At 39.7% G+C, this 25,583-nt stretch overlaps 2 protein-coding genes and 2 long non-coding RNA genes across 4 annotated transcripts in view; 1 reads left to right on the top strand and 3 right to left on the bottom strand.

The window, feature by feature from the left end:
• The window catches only part of LOC144659509 (uncharacterized), a 152,684-nt gene extending 151,825 nt beyond the window's left edge, over nucleotides 1–859 (bottom strand). Inside the window, exon 1 of the long non-coding RNA XR_013571917.1 lies at nucleotides 598–859. This is a non-coding gene — a long non-coding RNA (uncharacterized LOC144659509). The remainder of the gene's footprint in view (nucleotides 1–597) is intronic.
• The window catches only part of LOC144659507 (uncharacterized), a 53,544-nt gene that overhangs the window by 12,325 nt on the left and 15,636 nt on the right, over nucleotides 1–25,583 (bottom strand). The gene's annotated exons all lie outside the window — the stretch shown is intronic.
• LOC144659239 (uncharacterized) lies at nucleotides 8,773–10,086 on the bottom strand. The gene has a single exon (XM_078519671.1). The coding sequence runs from the start codon at nucleotides 10,084–10,086 to the stop codon at nucleotides 8,773–8,775; it is 1,314 nt and encodes a 437-aa protein (XP_078375797.1).
• LOC144659238 (uncharacterized) lies at nucleotides 10,481–11,650 on the top strand. Its single transcript, XM_078519670.1, has one exon. It carries the CDS (start codon nucleotides 10,481–10,483, stop codon nucleotides 11,648–11,650), a length of 1,170 nt encoding a protein of 389 aa, XP_078375796.1.

The following is a 25,583-nucleotide window of genomic DNA, read 5'->3' as shown; positions in this document are numbered from 1 at the left end:
CGTTTAAGAAGAAATTTCGACTCAGACCGAGCGGGCAGTGGCACAAAAGTTGCACTTCAGAATTTTTGATATGCCGCCCAAAGAAAGCCTATGGTAGGCCTAGAAACGTGGTGGGATTTTTTTCTTCAAATATTTTTTCAACCGGTCAAAAACTTACAAAACCGTTATGAACCCCGGCGTCTTCTTAAACACACAAAATAAACATGACTAATACCGTGTCGTAAACTTCGCACTGGCTCATTCGCATTAAATGAAACCCCGTTTTTGAGCATAGAAATGGACTATTGAAGTGTTTATAAGTCATTTGAGTCCAATCTTTCTTCTGTAAGTTAATTGCGAAGGTCACGGCGAGCCGCTGAAAACCACTAAAATTCGGTTGCTCGTAATTCTTAATTTGGCGCTCTTTTTCGAGAAAGAATTTCTCTACCCGGTAAAACTCTAAATAACTTGAATTTCAGATATTTTGAAAGGGGAAATGCCATTCTAAAACATAGTGTTAAAATTTATTTCGGGCTCTTTATACATGCTGAGTGCGAACGCTCTCAAAATACTTATAATTACAAAATTATCTGTCACTGAAACGTAAACAATACCCACATTCTTCCTGCCTGAGAGTCCAAAACGTCTTCTTCTGAGTCTTTCCTCCTTTTTCTACTAGTATTTAGATGTAATCTACAGCAGAAGTTCCCTGTTAAGATCATCCTGAACACCATATCTTCCAAATATCGAGAATAAAGCGAATTTCGAATGCTATCGCCATCTTTAATAGCGATTAGTCTTCAAGCGTGCTGTCGACAACTTCAGTACATCTCCGTGTTGACATTCAACATTCGACCACTCTCAGGTCTGCCATGATATATTCCCAGCTGTCGAATAAATATACCCTTCTTGTATCAACATTTTGATTTCTCGACCGAAATACCGGTCCGTTCATTTCTTCATGGTCAAGAACAACGCACTGAAACCAGGCAAACTGTTGTTCTCCGATTACATGTTGACTCAACTTGCGTGTCACGTAATCCCTTTCCTTAGTCACTCGGTTGTTTTTTTGTTACACGATTCCATAAATGAATTAAAAACACCCGATAATTCGAAAGATAAGGACGTCTCAATTAAATATTCTGGTTAACGCTGTGCCAGCATCCCTTTGTGACCCTTCACGAAAAAATCGTAATCTAGTCCTGATCGTAAACAGACTTACCTTATTATAGGAATATAACGAAGCATTTTAACAACGCGAACAAAATATACGCGTAATAAAATTAACGCGAATTTAAGAAATGTTCTGGTTAAATGCTTATAGTAAACGTGTTTATATTAATTAACATCAATAAAATTAACGCGAATTTTTGAAATTCGCGTTAATAACATGTATCGTTAATTTCCTATAATAAGGTATGTAAAAGTTTAATATAGCGCTCATTGTTTCACTATACTCAATCAACTAAAGGTTGAAACAATATATGGTAAACCATTATTTGCAAGAAACAGAATCTTGGCCAAAATGATATTTTCAACAGATGGCTTAGCCCACACCATCGCCACTAACCCACTAACCCCTGCCTACACGACGACGAGCGGTAGTCCGCCTGAGGTCCAGATCATATGTCCTTTTGTGAAAACAGGTATACGGTACAGCAATACAGCAAACAGAGACCTTCCCATGTTGACTATTGTATTGAGGTATCCAGAACGACATCTTCACTTTGGGGCGGAGCCTCCCGTGGTTGGGTAAGTGGTGATTGGTCAAAGACATTGCGAAAAAAAAAAATAGATCGATCATTTCGGTCAATACGATTTGAAAGGCACTGCCTTTTTTCTTCAGGCACAACCATGGGCCCCTACCTGGCACAACTGTCTCACGGCATATAGTCCTACATATCTTCCGATCCAGTTAAAATAACTGCTGTATTCCATCGAATAAGCGCCGTCCCCGAACAAGCGAAGCATTTGAATAACGCCGCATTTGGGACAAAATGTAAATAAGCGCCTCCTCCGAATAGAAGGGTCCCGATGCGGTGCTTATTCGAAGAATTCCCTTTGACCGACAATGGAACTCTAAAACACTTAAAGTGAATATATTGCACCATTATTCGATCAACAAGTGCTCTGTCCGTTATTATTACAGTACGTACTTTTGTTGTGAAGGCCGTTCATGAACTTTACCGTTACACCAAGCCCAATTTCTCTCTTTCTTTTTCCGGGTACCTGTGCAAGTAGTCTGTTTTCAGTGTTTGCTTTGTTTCAAAAGTGGTGTCCTCAAATAACCCCCCCCCCCACCCCCCGCGAAATAGTGCCGCATTTGAGACCTGAATAGGGTATACATTCGCTGAAACTAGACTTATCACTCATCACATGAAAACGTCATCCACAGTCCAGTTGACCAACCAACATCTCCAAGTACACAAATCGTTAGTGCGCTAGACTCTTGGTCGACCGGTCCGTATTCGAGCCCTGGCCGGGATCATTGCATTATGTTTTTGGGCATGACAATTTTTTTCCCACAGTGCTGTCTCCACCAAGGTGTGTATGTTGAGGAGGAAGGAGAGGATAATCCTGCGATGGACTAGCATCTTATTTTGTAGGAGTAAAATGCTCCTACTATATATTGAAACTGGAAGAAGCTCCGGCCTGACGGGCCACTAGCCCGGGGGGGGGGGGGGTCTCCCCTATATGGCCTATACGGGGACGTGCCGCTGGACAGGGTATGGTTTTTGACTCCTCCGGTCCTGAACAGGGTATATAATTTCAAGCTCCTGTCCTAAACAGGGCCTGAATCTGTCCTAGACAGGGTATGGCTGCAAGACTGTCGTCCATGTATTTACATTGTTTTCGCTTTCACTGCAATAAAAAAGCATTATTTTATTCGGTGGGATAGGTGTTTCTGCATTTCAATGCTTCAAACGTCGCGTATGGGACGCAATCACAATAAAGCGTAAATGATTGTTGATGTTGTCCTTTGTCCTAAATAGGGTCTTAGAATAGGGGGTGTTGTCCTACACAGGGTAGGTATTTTAAGTTTTTATTGTCCTAAACAAGGTCAGGGTTTCAAACTTCCAGCAGCACCCCTATACCTAAACTTAGGTCAAGAACCCCCCCCCCCCTCCCCAGGGACTAGGCTCCAACAGCTTTTTGAAAAGCCATGAAGAAGGAAAGTAACTTTTAGATCTTTTACGACCAGCGCGTACCATGCGTACGGGTAAAAGTAATTATACCCGAGGCCTCGAGCCCGAGACGCCGTCCATATCTCTACTCTTATATAACATTTTGACGTAATATATCAATCACAAGAGGCAGTGTTTCATCGGAATATCCAAACTCCGAGAAGAGAGTTGAAAATACGACGCGCAGCGGAGTATTTTTGACGAAATTCGAGGTGTTTGGATAGCCGATGAAACACTGTCTCGAGTGTTTGATATATCTTCTCGATCGAAACAAAAACTACGGAGTAAACGGAGAAATAAAATCGTAAAAAATCTAATTAAGATCGGGTTTCCAAACCACCGTCACGGTTATAATATTCTTTGTTTTAACTTGATGAATTATTAATGAGTTTGAGAAAGAAAAAGTAACAAGGGGCAAAAACGAAATAGTCTGTTTTACTCTACCAATTGCCCTTTATGAAATGTCGAAAGGGGTAAGGAATTATCCCTTATATTACTTTTCTTTTAATCCACCAAACACCGGGCAGTCAATCTATCTAAATATTCTAAATTGTTTTCTTTTATTTAAAGCCGAATGGACCCCTGTCGAAAGTGAAAATTTAATTAAAGTAGAAATACGTGTCACTTCTGGAGCTACGTAAAAAAGGCAACATCCTCAATTTTATTGATGGTTTATACACGTTTTTATTTCGTCAGGTAGCGAAAAGGAAGTTTTATTTTGTCTTCAAAAGGATATAAAAGAGCAAGGATAGTAAGGATCTGGACCTTGGGTTGAGCTCATGGGGGGTACTCGGGATTTCAAATGACGGGTATGATCGAATGGGAGCGAAAATCATGACCCAAAAAATCCCTGAGGCTTCCAACAAAACCCAAAAAAACCCTGGACCAAAAACCAACCCCCAAAAAATCCCATTTCAAATTTCTAAGCCACGAAATAAATCAGAAAGGGGGAATATAAGATATAACACACAAAAAAAAACACATTAGAAACACGTTGAGTGTTTGTACTTTATTCACAGAACTATGTGGTCAAAGCATTGCCACGAATTTTGAGATTGTTTGTAATACCCCCAAAAATCCCTAGTTAAATCAAGCCACCCAATAAAATACTTGCCAAATTTTGCTACCCAAAAAAATCCCCGAATCGAAAATTTCAAACCCAAAAAAATCCTTCGATCATCCCCGTAACTTTAAATCCCGAATGCCCCCCCCCCCCCCAACTGGGGGGTTGAGTGCCTTCGGTGAGGTGTAGCGGAGAGGGGGGAGGGGGTGATGGAGTGGGTTCAGCACTTGCGATAACAATATTATTTTGGACAAGACGTTGCTGCTCAGAAATGATTTGCCGTTAATTTAACCTTTGGTTGTTTGCATATTGTAAAACAACTGCTGTAGAGGCTTCTATTTTGATTGTTTTTCGTCGAAACTGTGCCATAATCCCCCTACTTGTTTTAGGTAGATGGAAAGGGTCGAAAAGAATTTCAACTTGAGAAACTCTGCCGAAATTTTTCACGTTCTCACTAAAGTTCTCACATTTTTTTCCGAAAAGGATCATAATTGTTCTTTTTTCAACAACTCGGCTGGGTTATTTTTAAAAGAACAATCATGATCGGTTTTGGAAACAAAAATGCGAGAACTTTAATGAGAACTTGAAAAATTCCGGCGGAGTTTTTCAAGCCGTTGAAATTCATTTTGACCCTTTCCATCCACTTCCCCCTTAAACACAAAACAATTAATTTAGACGTCCTGATCTTTCAAATCATCGTGTTTTTTTATTTCATTTATGGCAATCGTGAGCAAAAACCTACCGAGTGACTAGTACGAAAGCGATTGCGTGACACGCAAGTTTCAAATTAGTCAACATGTCATCGGAGAACAACAGTTTGTCTGGTTTGTTTCCGACCATGAAGAACTGAACGGACCGGCATTTCGGTCGAGAAATCAAAGGATTGATACAAGAAGGGTATATTTATTCGACGGTTGTTTAACAAGAGATGGGAATATATCATGGCAGACCTGAAAGTGGTCGAATGTTGAATGTCAACACGGAGATGTACTGAAGTTGTCGACAGCACGCTTGAAGACTGATCGATATTAAAGATGGCGATAGCATTCGAAATTCGCTTTACCCTCGATATTTAGAAGATATGGTGTTCAGGATGATCTTAACAGGGAGCTTCTGCTGTAGATTACATCTAAATACTAGTAGAAAACGGAGAAAAGACTCAGAAGAAGACGTTTTGGACTCTCAGGCCGGGAGAATGTGGGTATTGTTTACGTTTCAGTGACAGATAATTTTGTAATTATAAGTATTTTGAGAGCGTTCGCACTCAGCGCGTATAGAGAGCCCGAAATAAATTTTTACACTAGGTTTTAGAACGGCATTTCCCCTTTCAAAATATCTGAAATTCAAGTTATTTAGAGTTTTACCGGGTAGAGTAATTCTCTCTCGAAAAAGAGCGCCAAATTAAGAATTTCGAGCAACCGAATTTTAGTGATTTTCAGCGGCTCGCCGTGACCTTCGCAATTAACTTACAGAAGAAAGATTGGACTCAAATGACTTATAAACACTTCAATAGTCCATTTCTAGGCTCAAAAACGGGGTTTCATTTAATGCGAATGAGCCAGTGCGAAGTTTACGACACGGTGTTAGTCATGTTTATTTTGTGTGTTTTAGAAGACACTGGGGTTCATAACGGTTTTGTAAGTTTTTGACCGGTTGAAGAAATATTTGAAGAAAAAAATCCCACCACGTTTCTAGGCCTACCATAGGCTTTCTTTGGGCGGCATATCAAGAATTCTGATGTGCAACTTTTGTGCCACTTATTTTTGTTTTCGCGCGGTATTAGTGGATCTTTGCTCTTAAATTCTACAGCTGACGCTATGCAAATTGCCTTGAATTTGATGAGAATTTGAAGAATTCACACATGGATAAGGGGGGTGCATTTTACCCCATTAGACAGCGGTTATTTGAATAGCAATAAACTGACTACAATGTGTTAATTTCAACTTTAGTACCAACCCTTTTCAAATTTCATGTGGCATAAATTAAGGACACCTCTGACAGCAAAACATGAAGCAACTAAACACTGTCAATGCAACCCCCTTATCCATGTGCAAATTTTTCAAATTCTCGTAAATTCCAAGGAAATTTGTATAGCGTTAGCTGCAGAATCCAAACAACAACATGGCCGTGTTCACAATAGGGTTGGAGTAGTGCTTCACTTTAAAACATTATTTCATCCAAATCAAGGCAGCTCCAAAAACGTAAAGCAGCGCAAAGTTTGTGTAAGATGTTCAATTTAATGGTCCGGTTGTTTTAAGCAATTCGTAGGGTTAGTTTTCATGTACTTTAGAAAAACGTTAATTTGGCGACCTTCCTACATTTTGACGCAACTGGTGAGTTTTTAATATTTGCTCAAACTTTTTCATCGTTGTAAATAGCCGAATGTGATTTGGAGCTAACAGATCTGATGAATTGAACTTTCTTTGTCTTCGGTTATGTTACTTTTGGGCGAAATGTGAAAGCGTTGGAGCGTTCCAAGCCTCGAAGTTTGCCCGAGACTAACTTTTTGATGATCAAATTGTATCGAGGTTTCTGTTCCGAGGATTGTTCGGAAACTTAGAGAGTCATAATAAGATGTTATAATGAGATAATTGCAGTAGTTTAAACGAAATCCTAGCGCTCAATTTTCTGTAAATAGCAGTTTTATCCGAATAGGTGTGTTCAATAAAGTTAACATCGCGCAAAACTCACGATAATTACATCGAAATATTGACGTGCGTATTATTCTTCGATAAATTTTGAGTAAAATGCGAAAGTTTGAAGGAAATCGAGTCAGAAATGGTGAAGTTATTAGACATTTTTGACAGGCATACAGCACGTCATTTATTTCGATCGAGTCACCTTAAACGCAGTGTTCTCTTCTCTAAAGATTTCAGATAACAAATCCTGATTTTACTAAAAAAGATAAAATGCAGTCTTGCTATTGGCTGGCGATGATTTCATATGCTACGTAACCAATCATATGACTTCCTACCAGGTGGGCTAAAACCATGACATAAGAAGTATCGAATAAGGGCGGAAATCTAACTCGCGAAAACTATTTTGTTAGTCAAATTAAAACTTTAGCCGGACACTTGCGAGAGAAACACCAAGATTGGTTCCAACGTCGACTTTTTATTCACACGAAGTGATCGTGTTTGTTCATTTGAGACTCAAATTCTTATTCGAATCAAATTCAAATTTCCCCCTAGAAGTTAATTTTCCTATGCCGTTTTTTTCTATCACGTTTTCAGTACTGCTCAATCACGAAACATTTTGGTAGCTCGTAATACTCTTAAATTTTGCTAAGAAAAATCACCCCTGTTTTTCTTCTTGTATCCTTTAATTTTTGTAAATATCACAGAAATATCAGATATAGAGTAACAGGGAACGCTGTAAGTTTTTGAGGAAATCTTTCTTATCTTACTATGAGTGAAAAAGGAATAAGAGCAATTTTGTTTTTCCGTTTATTAAATAACGGGTATTAATTACTTGGTGTTGCGGAGACTATTTAAGGTTATCGATTCTGTTTTGGTGTGGGTGTCGTTGCTTTTGAATCTTTTGTCTTGCCAAGAACTTGCCAAAATAAGCCGACCATATGAGAAAGAGTCCAATTCAAAGCATGTTGGGAAAAATCCTCCTGTTTTTTCTCTTGTACCCTTACATTTTATTAATACCGTCTTTTATATTGATTTGTTAGGGACAGAGTTACAGGATACGTTGGGGCAAATACCTCAACAATATTGATATATTAGTGACAGACTTACAGGATACGCTTAAAACCTCTCCAGAAAACCTTTCGTGTCTAACCAAAAGTGAAAAATGAGATGAAAGTAATTTTGTTCTTTCTTTTGATAAATAACGGGTATTACTTGGTGTTGCGGAAGCCATCGCTGGTTAGCAACTGTGTTTTGGTGTGAGCTATTATTGCTTTTGAATCTTTCGTCTTATTGAAAATCCCCAAAAAATACTGTTTCCTGCGAAGCTTCCAAAACGGCGACCCATTTCCCCCAACCAATAAAAAAGAACATATAAAAGTTATTTTTCTAGGTGAAACTTGTGATAACTTGTCTCAGGTCGAATAGGAGAACTAGTGTAAAACATTTATGAACTCACCTCGATTTGGACACAACGAATAAGCTTGTCGCAAATTAGAAATTTAAAGTAAGTCAAACCAAGTCAGGCTTTAAACGCAATGTTCTCTTCTCTAAGGATCGCAAAGAATAAACCCTGATTTTACTGAATAAGATGACATGTAGTCTTACTTTTGGCTGGCGATGATGTCATATGCTACATAATCAATCGTACGAATTCCTGCCAGGTGGGCTTTACTTCCGCCGCAGAGCATGACACCTAGGACTTGTGCGTCTTGCAGGCCGTGTCCGTTTGCATTAAAATGCTCTGCGACAGGAAATCCCGGCAGGTTCTTCTCAATGCTGCGGAGATTCTCACCAAAGCGTTCCGGCCTGTCTCGCCGATGTAGATGGCGGAGCAACGGCGGCAAGAGATGGCATATACCAAGCCAGATGATTGACAGGTGAACGCATCCTTGATGTTAACTGAGCATTAGGGACCCTGTAGGGTGCTGTCACGAGAAATGTGATCGCAAGTGCGACAGCGGTTGTGGGTGCAAGGCGCGGTTCCCACGTGAGGACCAGGTTGGTTACGGTCGGCGGTGTGCACTAAGGTGTCTCGGACGTTGCGATCGCGGCGATACGCTACCAGCGGCGGCTGAGGAAAGATTTCTTTCGTCTGTGGATCGCCAGATAGGATGCTGAAGTTGCTCACGAGGATCCGCTTGATTCTTTCACTTAAAGGGTGGAATGTGAGAACCAAGGGAATTCGACTGAGGTCTCTACTTTCGGAGTCTTGATGTTCGATGATGTCATCACGGTTGACCCGTTGAATTGCGTCCAGGTCACGCTGTAGAGAGGAGGCACAGTACCCACGTTGAACGAAAAAAGAAATCATTTCCTTGCCTTTCTCCAGAAAATCAGAGTCGTCAGAGCACAGACGCCGAAGTCTAAGAATTTGACCACGGGGGAGACCATCCTTGCAGTGCCGAGGATGCGAAGATTGTTTGTGGAGATAGCTGTGCGTGTCTGTGACCTTGTAGTGGATGGAAGTGCTGATGTGATCATTTGTAGTGCGAAGATTAATGTCCAGAAAGGAGACGTCAAAAGCAGAAATTGTGTGCGTGAACTGAAGGGCAGGGTGGAAGTTGGACACAAAGTTGATGTAGTTGTCAAGCTCTAAGCGGCTACAACAAGCAACTCCAAGTACATCGTCGATGTACCGCTTGTGGAGTTGGGGTACAAAGCCGGTGTACTGCCGTGCGATTTGTTCCTCGATATAGCCCACAAATAAACACGCATAGTTGGGGCCCATCTTGCTGCCCATGGCGACTCCTCCCGTTTGTTTGTAAAATTCGCCATTGAAGGTGAAAGCATTGAGAGTCAGCACAAGTTCGGCAAGACGGGTTAAAGTAGATGTAGTTGGGTCGAGAACTGTACGCTTGTCGAGGAAGTAGGCTAAAGCTTCAAGGCCGCTGTTGTTGGGGATAACAGTGTACAAAGATTTTATGTCCATGGTGTATAAAAAGCGTTCGCCGGTCATGGTGTCATCGAAACGGAAATCATTGATGATGCTGAGCGCGTGGTTGGTGTCCTTTACGTAGGTTTCAAGGTCACGAACGAGGGGGCACATGATTCGGTCTAAGTACGAGGCAATGTTCTCAGTTGGACAGTTGCACGCTGAGACGATTGGTCTTCCGGGATTGCCTGCTTTGTGGATCTTGGGAAGCAGATAAAACTTCGAGGTTTTCGCCGTAGGCACGATTAAATTTTTAGCCGTTGATGGAAGCTCATTAGCATTAATCATCGCGTTGATCGTCGACTTTACTGTGCGCTGGTTCTCTTTAATGGGATCGTGATCAATGCGTTCGTAAAATCTACCATCAGCCAGTTGGCGGTTGGCCTCAGCGATGTATAGAGGGCGTGACCATACGACAACAGCACCACCTTTATCAGCCGGTGTGATGATAATGTCATTCCGTCGGGAAAGGTGAAGTAAGGCTGCCTTCTCAGCTGGTGAAAGGTTGCGCTGCTGTGATTTAGTCTCGTTCGTGACCTTTGAAGCTTTAGCCTACTTCCTCGACAAGCGTACAGTTCTCGACCCAACTACATCTACTTTAACCCGTCTTGCCGAACTTGTGCTGACTGTCAATGCTTTCACCTTCAATGGCGAATTTTACAAACAAACGGGAGGAGTCGCCATGGGCAGCAAGATGGGCCCCAACTATGCGTGTTTATTTGTGGGCTATATCGAGGAACAAATCGCACGGCAGTACACCGGCTTTGTACCCCAACTCCACAAGCGGTACATCGACGATGTACTTGGAGTTGCTTGTTGTAGCCGCTTAGAGCTTGACAACTACATCAACTTTGTGTCCAACTTCCACCCTGCCCTTCAGTTCACGCACACAATTTCTGCTTTTGACATCTCCTTTCTGGACATTAATCTTCGCACTACAAATGATCACATCATCACTTCCATCCACTACAAGGTCACAGACACGCACAGCTATCTCCACAAACAATCTTCGCATCCTCGGCACTGCAAGGATGGTCTCCCCCGTGGTCAAATTCTTAGACTTCGGCGTCTGTGCTCTGACGACTCTGATTTTCTGGAGAAAGGCAAGGAAATGATTTCTTTTTTCGTTCAACGTGGGTACTGTGCCTCCTCTCTACAGCGTGACCTGGACGCAATTCAACGGGTCAACCGTGATGATATCATCGAACATCAAGACTCCGAAAGTAGAGACCTCAGTCGAATTCCCTTGGTTCTCACATTCCACCCTTTAAGTGAAAGAATCAAGCGGATCCTCGTGAGCAACTTCAGCATCCTATCTGGCGATCCACAGACGAAAGAAATCTTTCCTCAGCCGCCGCTGGTAGCGTATCGCCGCGATCGCAACGTCCGGGACACCTTAGTGCACACCGCCGACCGTAACCAACCTGGTCCTCACGTGGGAACCGCGCCTTGCACTCACAATCGCTGTCGCACTTGCGATCACATTTCTCGTGACAGCACCCTACAGGGTCCCCAATGCTCAATAAACATCAAGGATGCGTTCACCTGTCAATCATCTGGCTTGGTATATAACATCTCTTGCCGTCGTTGCTCCGCCATCTACATCGGCGAGACAGGCCGGACATTAAGAGAACGCTTCGGTGAGCATCTCCGCAGCATTGAGAAGAACCTGCCGGGATTTCCTGTCGCAGAACATTTTAATGCAAACGGACACGGCCTGCAAGACGCACAAGTCCGAGGCGTCATGCTCTGCGGCGGAAATAAACTACGCAAACGCCAGGAAATGCGCCTTATTTTCCAGCTGGGCACCAGTCAGCCACATGGTCTGAATTCAGATTTTCGCTATCGTTAGGTTGTCGCGCGCTCTTATCGCGCGCGCGCCTTTAAACTCAAATTTGTTTTCATGGCGCAAGCGAGCGTTTTTAACTGAAATCCTGACTTTCCACTGATGAAGGGCTAAGCCCGAAACGTCTGGAACTTTTAACTATTTTAAAGGCACTTTCAACTCATTTAGTGTGAACTTTATTATATTTTTGTACTTTTACAAGTGCCACGCAGCACAAAGAAATTTATTATTTTTTTTTTAGCAGTTGCGTTTTGGTGTGGGTATTGTTGCTTTTGAATCTTCTGTCTTACGCTATTGCAAATTGAAGAAATCTTCAGAAATTGACAAAATACCTCAAGGATATTGATATATTAGTGACAGAGTTACAGGATACGCTGCAAACTTTTTCAGAAAATCTTTGATTTCTTACCAAGAGTGAAAAAGAGATGAAAGTAATTTTGTTCTTTCGTTTAATAATTAAATAACGTGTATTACTCGGTGTTGCGGAAGTAGTCCAGTGGGTTAGTACCAAATTTTGCAGAAATCGTTACCGACTGGACAAAAGCACCAAACTTGGTATACGAAGACCTTTGAACATAAAATTTCAAAAAATCCCATGCTCCAAAAAAATCGTCTCACTTGGAGGGTGAAAGTGACGTCATCTTTTACGTCAGACAGGTATTTTTAGCTGTTTTGTGTAATATGACAATGAATGGAATTTAGTAAGGGCTTCCTGGCTTTCGTGAAGACAGGATAAGCAAAACAGTTTGACATTGTTTTATAATAACTGTCAATTAAAAGCATGGGCCTGTTTTAAACAAGAGCTCTTAGAGCTTACAACTGCGCTGGTCTCGTGAGCACTTTAGGGGAGCTATGTGGGTGGAACAAAAAATGCACCCCCCCCCCCTTTTCCCCTTTACCTGCGTCGAACAATGTTGCGACTGACAAACAAGATGGTAGGAAAACACCTTGCGTGACATTTCATGGTTGACTAGTTCCATCCGAAATTAAAAAAAAATCTTATATGCTAATGGTGGCCAAATTTAATTCCCACGATCTTGATCAAAAAAAAAAATCTTTTAAATCAGCAACCAGTGTTGTCTTGAATTACCATTTAAAGATTGAATAACCAGCTCCGAAAATGGAATAATATTGGAGCAAATAATTAAATCAAATTTGAGAAAAACACTAGACCTGTGTTTTGCTGAATGGGAATTCCCCGGGGAATTAATTTGCCAATGACGTAACCCTTGCAAGTCAGGGCATGTTTGTCTCAGTGGTCTTCCTTCAGATTTCAGAAATCCTCTAGATGACACAGCTCCAAAAATTTGTAAAGCTAAAAAGTCGAACATTTTACACTTAACATGCTAAGTTAACCAAGGATTTGTTTAGTTTCCATTTGTAGCAGTTTAAGCTTTCAGGGCATTGCGTGATTCTTGCCGATCGGTGCCTTGTGAAAGTAGAAATTTCCTAACGCCAGCACATTCCAGGACACAGACGTAATGTAAATAAATGTAAATTCTTGCCCACTAAAGCGAATTCTTCTTTTAAAGCATCAAATTTTAGTATTTTCTTTGATTCAAACGCTTCAAAATACTTCACACTGAATTTTTTAAGTAAAGACCAAAGGAGTCGCAAAGATTTCAAAAGGTGGCTGGATAGCTTTGAAAAATTACGTGACTCGAGGTCTAGCCGATCGAAACTGAAACTTGTCATGTCAGCACATTCTTTTCCACCATCGTAATGGTATTTATTCATAGATTCTGGCCCGCTAAATTATATTTCTCTTTGAAAGCGTGGAAATTTAGTATTTTCCATGAACCAAACGCTTCAAAATCGAATAGTTCACACTAAGCATACTTTATAAAGACAAAAAAGAGAAAATGTTTCCATTTGTTACTGATTTCTAGCTTCTAAACATCGCGTGATTTCAAGCTCGACCGAGTGGAGGTCTGGGTCTGGTCACCGACAAAACGAAAAAAAATAATAACAAGAAGCTCTTAGAGCTTAAAACTGCGCTGGTCACGTGACCACTCTAGGGGAGCAATGGGGGGGGGGGCAAAAAATGCACCCCCCTTCCCCCTCCATCCCCTTTATCTGCGTCAAACAATGTTGCGACTGACAAACAAAATGGTATAAAGAAAACACCTTGTGTGACATTTCATGGTTGACTCGTTCCCTCTGCAATTAAATATTTTTCTTATATGCTATAGTGCCCAAATGTAATTCCACGATCCTGATCCGTGAAACCGAAAAATCGCTTAAATCGGGATCGACGGGATTTTTCGGGCGAAAGTTGCCCCCGGGTCTGCAAGATCAATTCATAAGTCACGTACGTCTTGCTTCACGCCAGGAACGTAAGTATGCGTGGAATTTCGACAGTATTCCCCCTTTGCATAAAGCTGAAAACTGGCCCAAGGACAAGCTGTTTTTAGCACAAAGGGTATTTCCCTAGCATTTACCGAATGACGTAAGCCGTACAAGTCAGGACATGTTTGTGAAGGGAATTTTTCTTCATATCTCAAAAATCCTTTCGATGACACAGCCAAAAAAATAGATTACGCAATAAAAAATTAAAAAACAAAAAAAAAAACCCAAACAAAAAAAAAAAAAAAAACCAAAAAAATATAAAACAAAATAATATTTTCTCATACAAACCTTCAAAATACTTCACACTAAATTTGTTTAGTAAAGACTAAATGATTCGCAACGATTTGAAAGGTAGCTGATAATAGCTTAAAAACATTACGTGACTCGAGATCTAGCCGATCGAAAGTGAAACTTGTCATGTCAGCACATTCTTTGACACCAACGTAATGGTATTTATTTACAGATTCTAGCCCGCTGAATTATATTTCTCTTTGCAAGCGTGGAAATTTAAATTTTTTAAAAACCTTAAACGACTCTACACTAAACATTCTTTGTAAAGACAAAAACATTTAAGATTTTTTCCATTTGTAGCCGAATTGTAGCTTCTAAACATCGCGTGGCCTCAATCCTGACCGAGTGGGGGTCTGCGTCTGGTCACCGACAAAAAAAAAAAAAAAAAAAAAAAAAAAAAAAAAAAAAAAAGCGCGGGGGAAAAAAAAAAAAAAAAGACGTGCAGAGAAAGAACTGCGCAGCGCAGTTAACAAGAGCTCTTAGAGCTTACAACTGTGCTGGTCTCGTGAGCACTTTAGGGGAGCCATGTGGGGGGAACAAAAAATGCACCCCCTCCCCATATCCCCTTTACCTGCGTCGAAAAATGTTGCGACTGACAAACAAGATGGTAAGAAAACACCTTGTGTGACATTTCATGGTCTTTCATGGTTGACTAGTTCCGTCTGCAATTAATTATTTTTTTATGCTAATGCTAACCAATTCCCACGATCCTGATCCTTGAAGTCAGAGGATCTATTAAATCAGTTTCCAGTGTTGTATCGAATTTATGTTTAAACACTGAACAATCGTTCTTAGAATGGAATATTAAAGCAAAGATTTAAATCAAATTAGAGAAGAACTCTTGAGCTGTTTTTAGCAGAGTGAGGAAGGAAAAGTACATTTCGCTTAAAAATTGAATATTTCACACTAAACATGCTAAATGGAGACCAAAGGATTTGGAAATTTTTCATAAGTAGCTGAATAACAGCTTTAAAACATTGCGTGACTGGCCGATCACATATCAATGCTATGTGAAAGTGAAAGCTGTCATGTCAGCACATTCTTTGACACGAACGTAATGGTATTTACGCACGGTATCAAGTCCGCTAAAATATATTTTCCTTTCCTAACATGAAAATTTACTATTTTCTTTGAGTCAAACACTTAAAAATCGAATGTTTCACATTAAACATGCTAAGTAGAGACCTTATTTTCGTAAAGTTTCCAGAGGTAACTGATTTATAGCTTCGAGACGTTGCGTGACTCAAGGTTTGGCCGAGTGGGGCATCAGTCTACTCACCGACAAAAAAAAAAACCCGTGCAGAGCAAGAACTGCGCAGCGCAGTTAATAAACCGCGTGCAGAGCAAGAACTGCGCAGCGCAGTTAAAAAAGTTGTTTCGATAAATATACTTCAGCGGATGTTACTTACAGACAAACTAGATAAGAACAACTGACATAAAAACTTGTGTGTGGCTGGCATGGTTTGCTGCAGCATGCAAGGTACGTAGCAACAAACATTTAAGCTCTCTTTAAACAAAAATTTACAAAACATAGAATTCAGTGAAACGTACCACAATTGTATGGGGAAAAGTTCCTTATAGTGCCTTGAGGACTGCATATCGAGAGGACGTTGCGGAATGCCCTTGGGGCTCTGTTGCGCGGTACTGGTTGTCTAAATGACTAAGAATCCGCAGATTGGTTCTTGAAAGCAACGCATATTAGTCGGACATTGCTAATACATTATAAGGCGAGGAAACTAGTGCAAGCACCTTAATCAACAAAAGAGTTTTACGAAAATCTGGGGGCAAGATTACAAAAAATGGCGACATGCAACGACAACCTTGACATAAGCATGTGCAGAAACAGAAATAGTTCTCTTGGATTTGATACATTCCCACAGAGAACAAGGCAAGAGTATCTTCAAGACCTAGAGCATGCTTTAGACAACCACGTCAATTGCAGTCGCTGGGTTAGTGTCCAACATTTTCAGCGTGTAATGAGTCATCCAGGAAACATCTAGCTGGCTTTATGTGATTTTTATCAATCAAGCCCACGAACAGAAAAAAGCCAAAGTCAAGAACACTAGAGGGGTTTTGGAGTTAACGAAGAACCCATCCCGTCTAATAGTGCACTTTTAAAGAATCGTATTGGGAAACGACAATACAATTTACAACCTCGTTCCATTTTAAATGTTCCGTAAAGAGGTAATCAATAAAACTACGAAATTAATCACCCGACCATTAAGAGGAATTGACTGCCATTATTTACCACAAGTCTTTTAGCATATTATTCGCCCAAGTCTACCCAAAGTAACGCAAAATACCGGAAAAAATCGGTTGAATGTGAAGTGTTAAACGGTAACGTCCTGATTTACAGTTCTAGCCAAACGTTACACAATTGTTTTCAGAGTACTCAGAACAAATCTTTCTGCCATTTCTCAGGCGGGAACTGAAAACTGTCAATTAAGTAGAGGTAGTGTAGGATCGCTGTCTGCCAGAGAGAGCGAGGAATGGCACAAAGGAGAAATATAGGCCTGGTGCTCAAGTAAATGTTAGTCCCCTAAAGGAAAGAACTGGAATACCTTCTTCGCGATACCAAAAACAAACTTTCTTTCAAAAGATGGGACTCATGTAAAATGAGAACACTCAAAAGAAAGGGGATGGCACAAAAAGTACTTCGGTAGTTGCAAAGGGTAGCGACAAATTGATGATGGACTTTACTTATAAACATGTATAAAGAAGGGGATATCAGAGAAATAGTTTATTTGTTTGACGCTCTTGAAAATGGGCAGAGCAAAATTGAAATTTGAACAGTGGACACGGAATTGGTCTTGACGCTGTTGTGCTGGTTGGCCAATTCTTTAATATATAATATACAAGGGAAGTCTCCGCGAGTAAACTGGCATATCGTTGGCGTTTGGAATTGGTACCCATTTTCTGAGAAGTCAATTACGATTCTGTGGAAATTTAGGTATGGAGCAATCAAAGTCAATTCCGATCCTGCATTTCACGCCTTTTGTTGGGCTGCGATACAAATTTTCCTTTTTGTGAAGCCTTTCCTTACTTAAAACAAAGCAAGTTCGTTACAGTTAGAAGAGAGAATTGACAGTACATAATTAGAAGTAAGTAGAAAAACGGATTACAATTACATGTAATCAGGAAGTAATTTGTTTTTCATGATGCTTTGCTAACAACATTCAAAGAGCTGCATACCAGGTTGGGGGTTTGGCCGTGTGTACAGAGCCTAATAAATTTTTCACTAAAAACCTGAATGTGGAAGTGGAAAGAAAATAATTTGCAAGTCAGTGCGTGGCAATTCCGTAGGAGGCAGGAATAGCATTCAAACAGCCACTTAAAATCAAACTGTTCCTCAAAGTGTAGCTTGAGTGGGCGTTTTCCGTCATTTTGATAAAAGTATCACAAAAAAGGAATCTTAACACTATCCAGACCAGGGGGCGGAAAGTGCCCGCGCCGACTTTGAACGTTAATAACTTTTTCAACATTCAACCAAACACTGCCAAGTTTTGCAACTTTATCTAAAATATATTTAGAAATAATTTGATATGACAGGTTGTTGTGTCAGAGACTTGATGTAGCCATGGAAACGGCATTTTGATAGAAATGTTTTACCAAATTTGTAATTTTTGTGTTTTTATAGATAAAAATTAACTTTTAATGCAGTTATTTTTACCTTTTGGGCATTTTTTGCACCATTTTATTATTTTCAGTACTTTTTAGTAATTTTTGGCGGTTTTCTTACGTTTTGGAAAAAATTTCAAATCCAAGATGGCGGATCGAAGATGACAAATATGTTGTCAATTTTTGTGATGACGTAATTGTCCTTTCTCGCGATCCATGTTTTTGGAGCATCATATTTTCTTAAAGCCCATGCCTCAAAGACTACGTCTGCCAAATTTGGTTCTTTTGTCCGGCGTGTAACGATAATTTTGCTAACCCACTAGACTAAAGCCATTGCTGGTAATTAAGCAATTGTGTTTTGGTGTGAGCTAAAATTGCTTTTTATCTTTCGTCTTATTGGAAATCCCAAAAAAATTACCAAAATCACTCGACGGTATGGGTTCTTTAATACCACTGATTTGTGGCAAGTGAACAGACAAATCAAGCACAAGAGAAGTGTTTTTAGTTAAAAATTACCATCACAAAAAACGCTGTTGTGATATAGCAAAGGCAATTTGGAGTACTAGTCCCGGTTTAAGACGCTGCATATTTGTTCATTGTTCCTCTGTTTAATAAATTACGAGGATTACTTGGTATTGCGGAAACCATTGCTGGTTAGCAATTGTGTTTTGGTGTGGGTGTTGGCACTTTTGAATCTTTTGTTTTGCGTTTTGGTTGAAGAAATCCCAAGAAATAGCCTAGATTACTCTTGGCAAGTAAATAGACAATTCGGTCACAGAAGTGTTTGTGGTCATTATGATCCCAAAATTTTGTTGTGATACCGAAACAACGATTGGATACTCTGTTTGAATGCTTCAATTCCGGTTTATGATCAGATGTTCAATCATAGAAGCAGTGCTTATAATGTAAAATGTCGATCACAAAAAATGCCGCTTTGATAGTGAGCAACAGCAATTTGATAACTTGCTTGGAAGGTTAGTTGCTGACTATTTCAATTTTTTCTTCACCCCTTTACTTTACGTTTACTTTCTACTGTTTACATCTTTCTACCTACTTAGCAACCTAGTAAATGGCTTAGCTCACCACGAGTCTTTCGTAGCTCAGTTGGTTAGAGCGCCCAACCGGTACCTGGGAGGCCATGGGTTCGATTCCCGTCGGGGACTCAGAATTTTTCTTTGTCCCATGCTCGTGTCATGTTGAACACTTTATCTTCATTATCTTTCTACCTGTTGGAAATGTTTTGGACTTTATCATTGGTATACCCTGGAAATGTGACCGTTATCAATTATAGGTGTATTGGCCTATTTTATATGGCAAGCCCCTATCCCCGTCTTCCTCCAAAGAAGACAAGATAAAGAATTTTTTTTAGGTTAACAGCCCAGAAACTTGTGATCTCTCATATCGTACTACGGTTCTAGTCGTTCTAGTCTATAACGTTTAACAACTTACCTCGGTTTAGACACAGCTAGTGATTAGTACTAGTGATTTTGTCAGAGACTAGAAAGTGCGTCAAAACCAGGTGAAACTTCAAAAGCAATGTTTTCTTCTCCAAAGACTGCAGACAGAAAAACCTTATTTCACTGAATAAGTTGACATGTAGTCTGACTATTGGATGGCGATGGGTTCATATCGCATTACTTCCTACCAGGTGGGCTAAAACCATGACATAAAAAGCATCGAAAAAGGGGGAGATCCAACTAGTTAAAACTATTTTGATAGTCAAATTTAAAATTAAGACAAAAGTTTGCTACAGAAAAAACCAAGATAGGTTTAAACTTCCACCCTTTATTCACCAGAAATGATCGCGTATGGTAATTTGAGACTCAAATTCTAATTCGAAGTAATTCAAATTTTCTACAGGAATTTAATTTTCCTTTGCAGTTTTTTTGTTCTATCACGATATAACTATACAATTACGAGAAATATTGGTAGCACGTAATACACAAAAATTTCATGTAGAACTAGCAGATACAGAGTTACTGGGTACGCTGCAAGTTTGTTGAGAAAGTCTTTCATATCTATAAAGCAAGAGCGAAAAAGAGATGACAATAATTTTGTTCTGCCATTGATTAAATAACAGGTATTACTTGGTGCTGCGGAAACCATTGTCTGTTTTTGTGTGTATTATTGCTTTTGAATCTTTTGTTTTCCGTTACATACCCAATTGCATGAATTTCTATCAGGTGGGTTAAAACCGTAACATAAGAAGCTTCGAAAAAGAGCGTAGTTCCAACTCGTAAAAACTATTTTGGTAGTCAAATTCAAACTCGAGATGGAAACTTACGAGAGAAAACACCCAGATTATCTTCCAAATTAACTTCCAAATCATCTTGTTTTTCCTCTTGTAGCCTTTAAGTTTATAAATGCCATGACCAAGTGTGAAAGAGGTGATCAGAGCAATTTTGTTCTTCCGTTTAATGAATAGCGGCTTTTTCTTCGTGTTGCGGAAACCATTGTTGGTTAGTAATTGTGTTTTGATTTGCTACTCGAGGATTAAATTCCAGTGCAAAGCGTCTTGGAGAAAGAAAACTCGCAAAGATTGCACTTGTTTTTCGCCTTGTACACTTTTACTTTATAAATACCACGTTACCATATCATTTTGATAGAGATACCAGATACGCTACAAATTTCTTCAGAAAATCTTTCATGTCTTAACAAGAATGAGAAACGAGATGGAGGTAGTTTTGCTCTTCCGTTTAATAAATTACGGGTGTTACTTGGTGTTGCGGAAACCATTGTTGGTTAGGATCTGTGTTTCGGTATGGTTTTGTTTCTGTAAAATCTTTTGTCTCATTTAATTTGTCTTTGGTGATTACTTTAGCGAGAAATCTGCCAGAATCACTCGACAGTACGGGTTTCTAAATGCACCTGTGGAAAATTGAGGCAAATCAATCGCGGACGAAGTGCTTGTTAACTCCAATTCGCAAAAACTAATTTGGTAATCAATTCAAACATTGTAGCGGGAACATGCGCGAAGGAACACGCAGAAATTGGCTTCCTGCAAGAAACTAAGGTAAGAATAATAGGTTGAGCAGCGCAGCTCCCGGCATTCTATAATTTGATGTAGGAGCCCCATCTCTTATCCCAACTTACCGTCAAATGAAGTGAAGTTAGCTTAAGATTACAGGCTCCCTGACGATACATTTAGTATATTTCCGAAAGTTGGCAGGTTGTTTTTAACCAGAAGAAATGAACGTCTTTGGTCATTTGAGTATCGAATTCAAATGCAAAGCTGGTTTGAGTACCGTTCATTGTTGGCTGTTTTGTAAACAATGCTTTCTGTAGGAATTTATTGAATCATGGGCAGAGCATGTCCATTAACCTGTAGGAGCCAACGACTACTTGTCACAGCCACTGTGTAATAAAGCTTTCATCGAGATATAAAGAATTGCCACCATGACAATGATCTCGTTCTTGAATCCGGTTTTTTTTTCTATCACCAACCGAATTGATCAATAAATTTAATTGCCCCCACAGGGTTTTGGCCCAGAGGCCAAAACCCGAGGAGGCATCATTGTAATCCGCGCGAATATAGAGTATATATATAGTATATACCAGGAAAATTCTCGATTTGACCAAAGTGAGCGCGCAAATGGTATCGGAAGTTGTGCAATGCCGACAAGGTTGAAAGCCCGCAAGTGGGTATCGGGATGTGTGATAAAATTTCCTGTACGGTGATTGGTCAATGATGACGCAAGTAAACGATGACTGGATGACTTAAAACTTTGAAGAATTGTATTCACTTTTTTTTATTTTTTATTTGTTATTTTATTTTTATTTTTTTTTAATTTTTTATTTTCATTGTGGCTCACCTGTAAACTAGCTGGTGCGTTCCCGAAACCATAGCTAAGTGTAATGACCACATTAAACATTGTATTGTATTGTATTGTATTGTATGACAACCCAAAGCGTGAGCACGTGCACAGATGACAACAAGTAAACAAACGAAGCTTGTAAAGGTTGATTGTAGTTGGGCAGAATTTTGAAAAAGATAATTTGAGGTTTTATTCGAGGCCTATTCATTTCACAATGTCTAAAAGCCGAAAGCAATGCAATTGTTGAAAAGACTTCGCGATAATTAACTAAGTAACTCGCAGAGAAGTAAGAAAATCCACATTTTTTACATCTGAGAGGCCGAAGAAGAAATATGTCTAGGAACACGTACGAACATATCAAGCCATATCTTCAAATTTGTCTGCGATTTACGATAAGCAAGCCTTAGTCCAAAACCGCGATTTACCAAGCGCAAACTACTTGAACGGAGAAAAGCCTTGATCAGTCTTTCTCCGGACGAGATTTACAAGAAATTTAAAAAAAGATCTCGAGATAATTGTTTAAGACTCGCGGCAGGCGAAACCGGAAACCAGAAGCGAGCGACTTTTAGAAAGTCAAGCGTTTTCATTGTCAAAGGTGAGAAATTCTTTCGGTATCCTTTCCTTGATCGTTGTCATGAAGCGTGATTTACGATATTAAGAACAACTGACCGTGATTTACCAGGCACAAACTACTTGAATGGAGAAAACTTCAAAAGTCTTGATCGGTCCACTTCCGGACGAAATTTTAATTTTACAAGATGATATGCGGCATCAAGAAAAGAAATTCAAAAGAGATCTCGAGATGCATTGTGATTATTTGAAACTCGCGGCAGGCGTTTGCTTTGACAGAGGTAAGAAATTCGTTCGACATCCTTTCCTTTCTAAAGATTGATCATTCTCATGTCATTCTTCATGCTCGGGCTCTCAGCCTATATATTTGTATGCGTAATTGGACTACATGCTGTCCAATTTGGAAATAATTTGATGAAAAAATTCCGAAGGCAGCCAAATTTGGACGAGGCCGTAGGCCGAGTCCAATTTGGCTGTTAGAGGAATTTTTTGAATCTAATTATTTCCAAATTGGACAAGCATGTAGTCCGGTTACATATTAATTATATAGCTTGTAGTCAGTCAATCCCACACTGGAAAGTTCGTATTTGATACGCCGAAGTTCTGGAGTCAATCTAGCGTAAACAATAAACTTTTTTATATGTCCAGAACGGGAAAAACATTCAACAATAGTAGTCCATAAAAGGAGTATTGATTATTGAAATTGACTATGTACTACTAAGAAGACTTCCCCCATGACCCAGTTTTCTTAGTATTGTACAGAAACTTTCAATGAACAATTAAATTTCTGCTTTGGTACATCTTCACGTTTTGTTATTATTTATTGTTTTGTTACAAATCTAAACTTAACATTTGCTTAAAATCGTAAAAATTTAATTAGCGCCCAGCCTCAATAAGCGCCCACCAAAGCGCCCACTCTCAAGGTCCAAAAATTTAATAAGCGCCCAGGGCGCTTAATCGAATAAATACGGTAACACAGCACATGCAACTCACTCAAAGCATTGTCTTCACAAATAAAACTTAACAAAACAGTGCAATTTTATTCACCTGAGTTTGCGAAGCTTGCTACAAAGTGAGTGAAAACACTGCATCAATCAATGAAAGTCGTAAACAAAGTGTCCGAAGAGCTTTACAACTTCTTGAATATGACATACTCCTTTCCACTATTTCGTTCATACTTCATGGCTGTCTTTTCTTTTCGAATTTCAGCATAAGATTTCTTGCTTCGCTTCGCTGCACTTACGTTCACCCACTAATTTTGTACCATTAGAGGCGTTTTGCTCTTAGTTTTTGCTTCTTAGTGTAGCTAGCTCCTCTTCTGACAACGTAGAAAATTTCTCTTTGTTGTTACTATTGCTGAAAAGCTCAAAAGGAATGGAAAAACGTAGCAAACTTGCCTTTAAAATTCCGCCATTGTCAACTAACAATGCGACAAGTTTACCGGGCTGACGCTATGCTTAATGCTAATTGGCTGATATCCGTCACATGTCGTTTTTCCTTCGATTTGATTGGCTGAGACAAAACTGTCCAATTTTTCTTAAATTGGACAGTTTGTGCATTTTACCTGAAAGTCCTAATCGAAACTATCCAAATTTGATCCCAAATTGGACAGTTCTCAGAAATTAAGGAAAAATAGCTGCGCTGACAATATAGGATTTACTGACAGCTATATAATTAATAAAACAATTGGGCCGGCTCAAATGGTAATTTTAAAACGTTTTGCTGTTTCTAAAGTTTATCCTCGCTGAGATCAAGACTTTACCACAGTGAAGTGAGTTCGATTCGAGCCCGCAAAGCGGGCTCGAATCGAAACGAGCCACGCAAGTCGCGATAGGTCGACCGTCCCGGCGTGTTAAATTAATAAAGACGACGGACTTTTTCTAAAGTCCAGCTTGAGTCTAGCTGAGATCCCCCACCACTGCAAAACATGACAAAATGATGTCAAGATGCTGTTGCGTTCCTGTAATTAAATGATTTACCGTATCATAATTAATAATCATCCAAAATAGAAAATTAATTTCCAATGAAATGTCTGAATTGTAGAAAAGGATGAACAGCAAAGAAAAACCGATAAACATCGTCGAAACTTCGGGGGCAACCTAGTGTCAGCTATTTCTAGTATATAGATTTAGGCAAGCCTAAAGCGGAGCTCACCATTTATTGATTCAGTTTTTGCTGGAGTTTACAAAAATGTTTCCATTCTGGTAAATAAATAAGCAGCCAAACTATTAAGGGTGTAGTAGTCCATAGACGCAAGTTAAATTTTAATCACTCACTTTTTAACTGAACATCTTTCAGCACAACAAAATATGCTCACATCACGGCGAATTATCTTAAGGGCAGACGATTTGTTAAGTAAATGGCCGAAAAATCTGTTTTGTTTGGATTAATTTCCCTCATTTTGAAAATTTATCCCTTCTTTCTCGTTAAATTCCTTTGTTGAGAAGTTTTCAAAGAATAAGAAGCAAAATTAACACTTACTGGCCGAGATTGAGCAAAATATTCGAATTTGCAACTGTCAGTGGCGGGTAGAATATTGAGGGGGAGCATTAAGGGGGGAGGGGGTGCTGAACACCCCATTATGACCATTACCGCAACAAATTCGGCAGGAAGTTATTTGCAGATTACGTTGTGGACTCTCGACGAGTGAAAATGCAAAGCAAATTGCATGAAAGGTGAAGTTGTAGCTGGCATAGCATCGATTTCACACATTTTTTTCGAAACTGAAAGGATTGATATACAGTGGGAAATGAATACGATAAGCCTGCTGGGATTAGGTTCCAGATCCAAGCAGGGACAATGTTGGATTGCTTTGTTAAAATGGAGGCCGTACCTTTACTCTAGCTGTAGTTGACAACTTGAAAGAGACAAAGAAAATGGGATAACGTGGAAATGACTGAAGGGAGCGACTGAAATTAGTCAATTCCACCCTCCTAACTGATAGCCCATCTAAGAAATAGGATTCTCGACTACCAGACAAAAGCAAGCTGTGAAACACCCTCATGACTAAAACAAATGACCAAGAACTCAGTATTTTCAGTTGAGTCGTCAAAATTGTATTTCACTTATTTCATTTATATTTGTTTCATTTTAGGCTGAAGCTGCTATATGGACGCCTGTTGGAAGCTATTGGCCTTCATTTTTGAATTAACGTTGTGTTTAAGTATGTGATTATCTGAAACAAAAGACAGAAATTACGAGTTATATTATAAAATCACGTACATCACTACTTAAATTACGTTTAAGCCATCTCAGTTATCCGTTTCCACGGGCAAGAGGATTTAATTACTGTATAC

The sequence above is a fragment of the Oculina patagonica genome, chromosome 7 (genome assembly GCF_052425735.1).
Source record: "Oculina patagonica isolate OP01 chromosome 7, crgOcupat, whole genome shotgun sequence".
In the NCBI taxonomy this organism is placed as follows: Eukaryota; Metazoa; Cnidaria; class Anthozoa; order Scleractinia; family Oculinidae; genus Oculina; species Oculina patagonica.
This window is presented reverse-complemented; position numbering and strand designations above follow the sequence as displayed.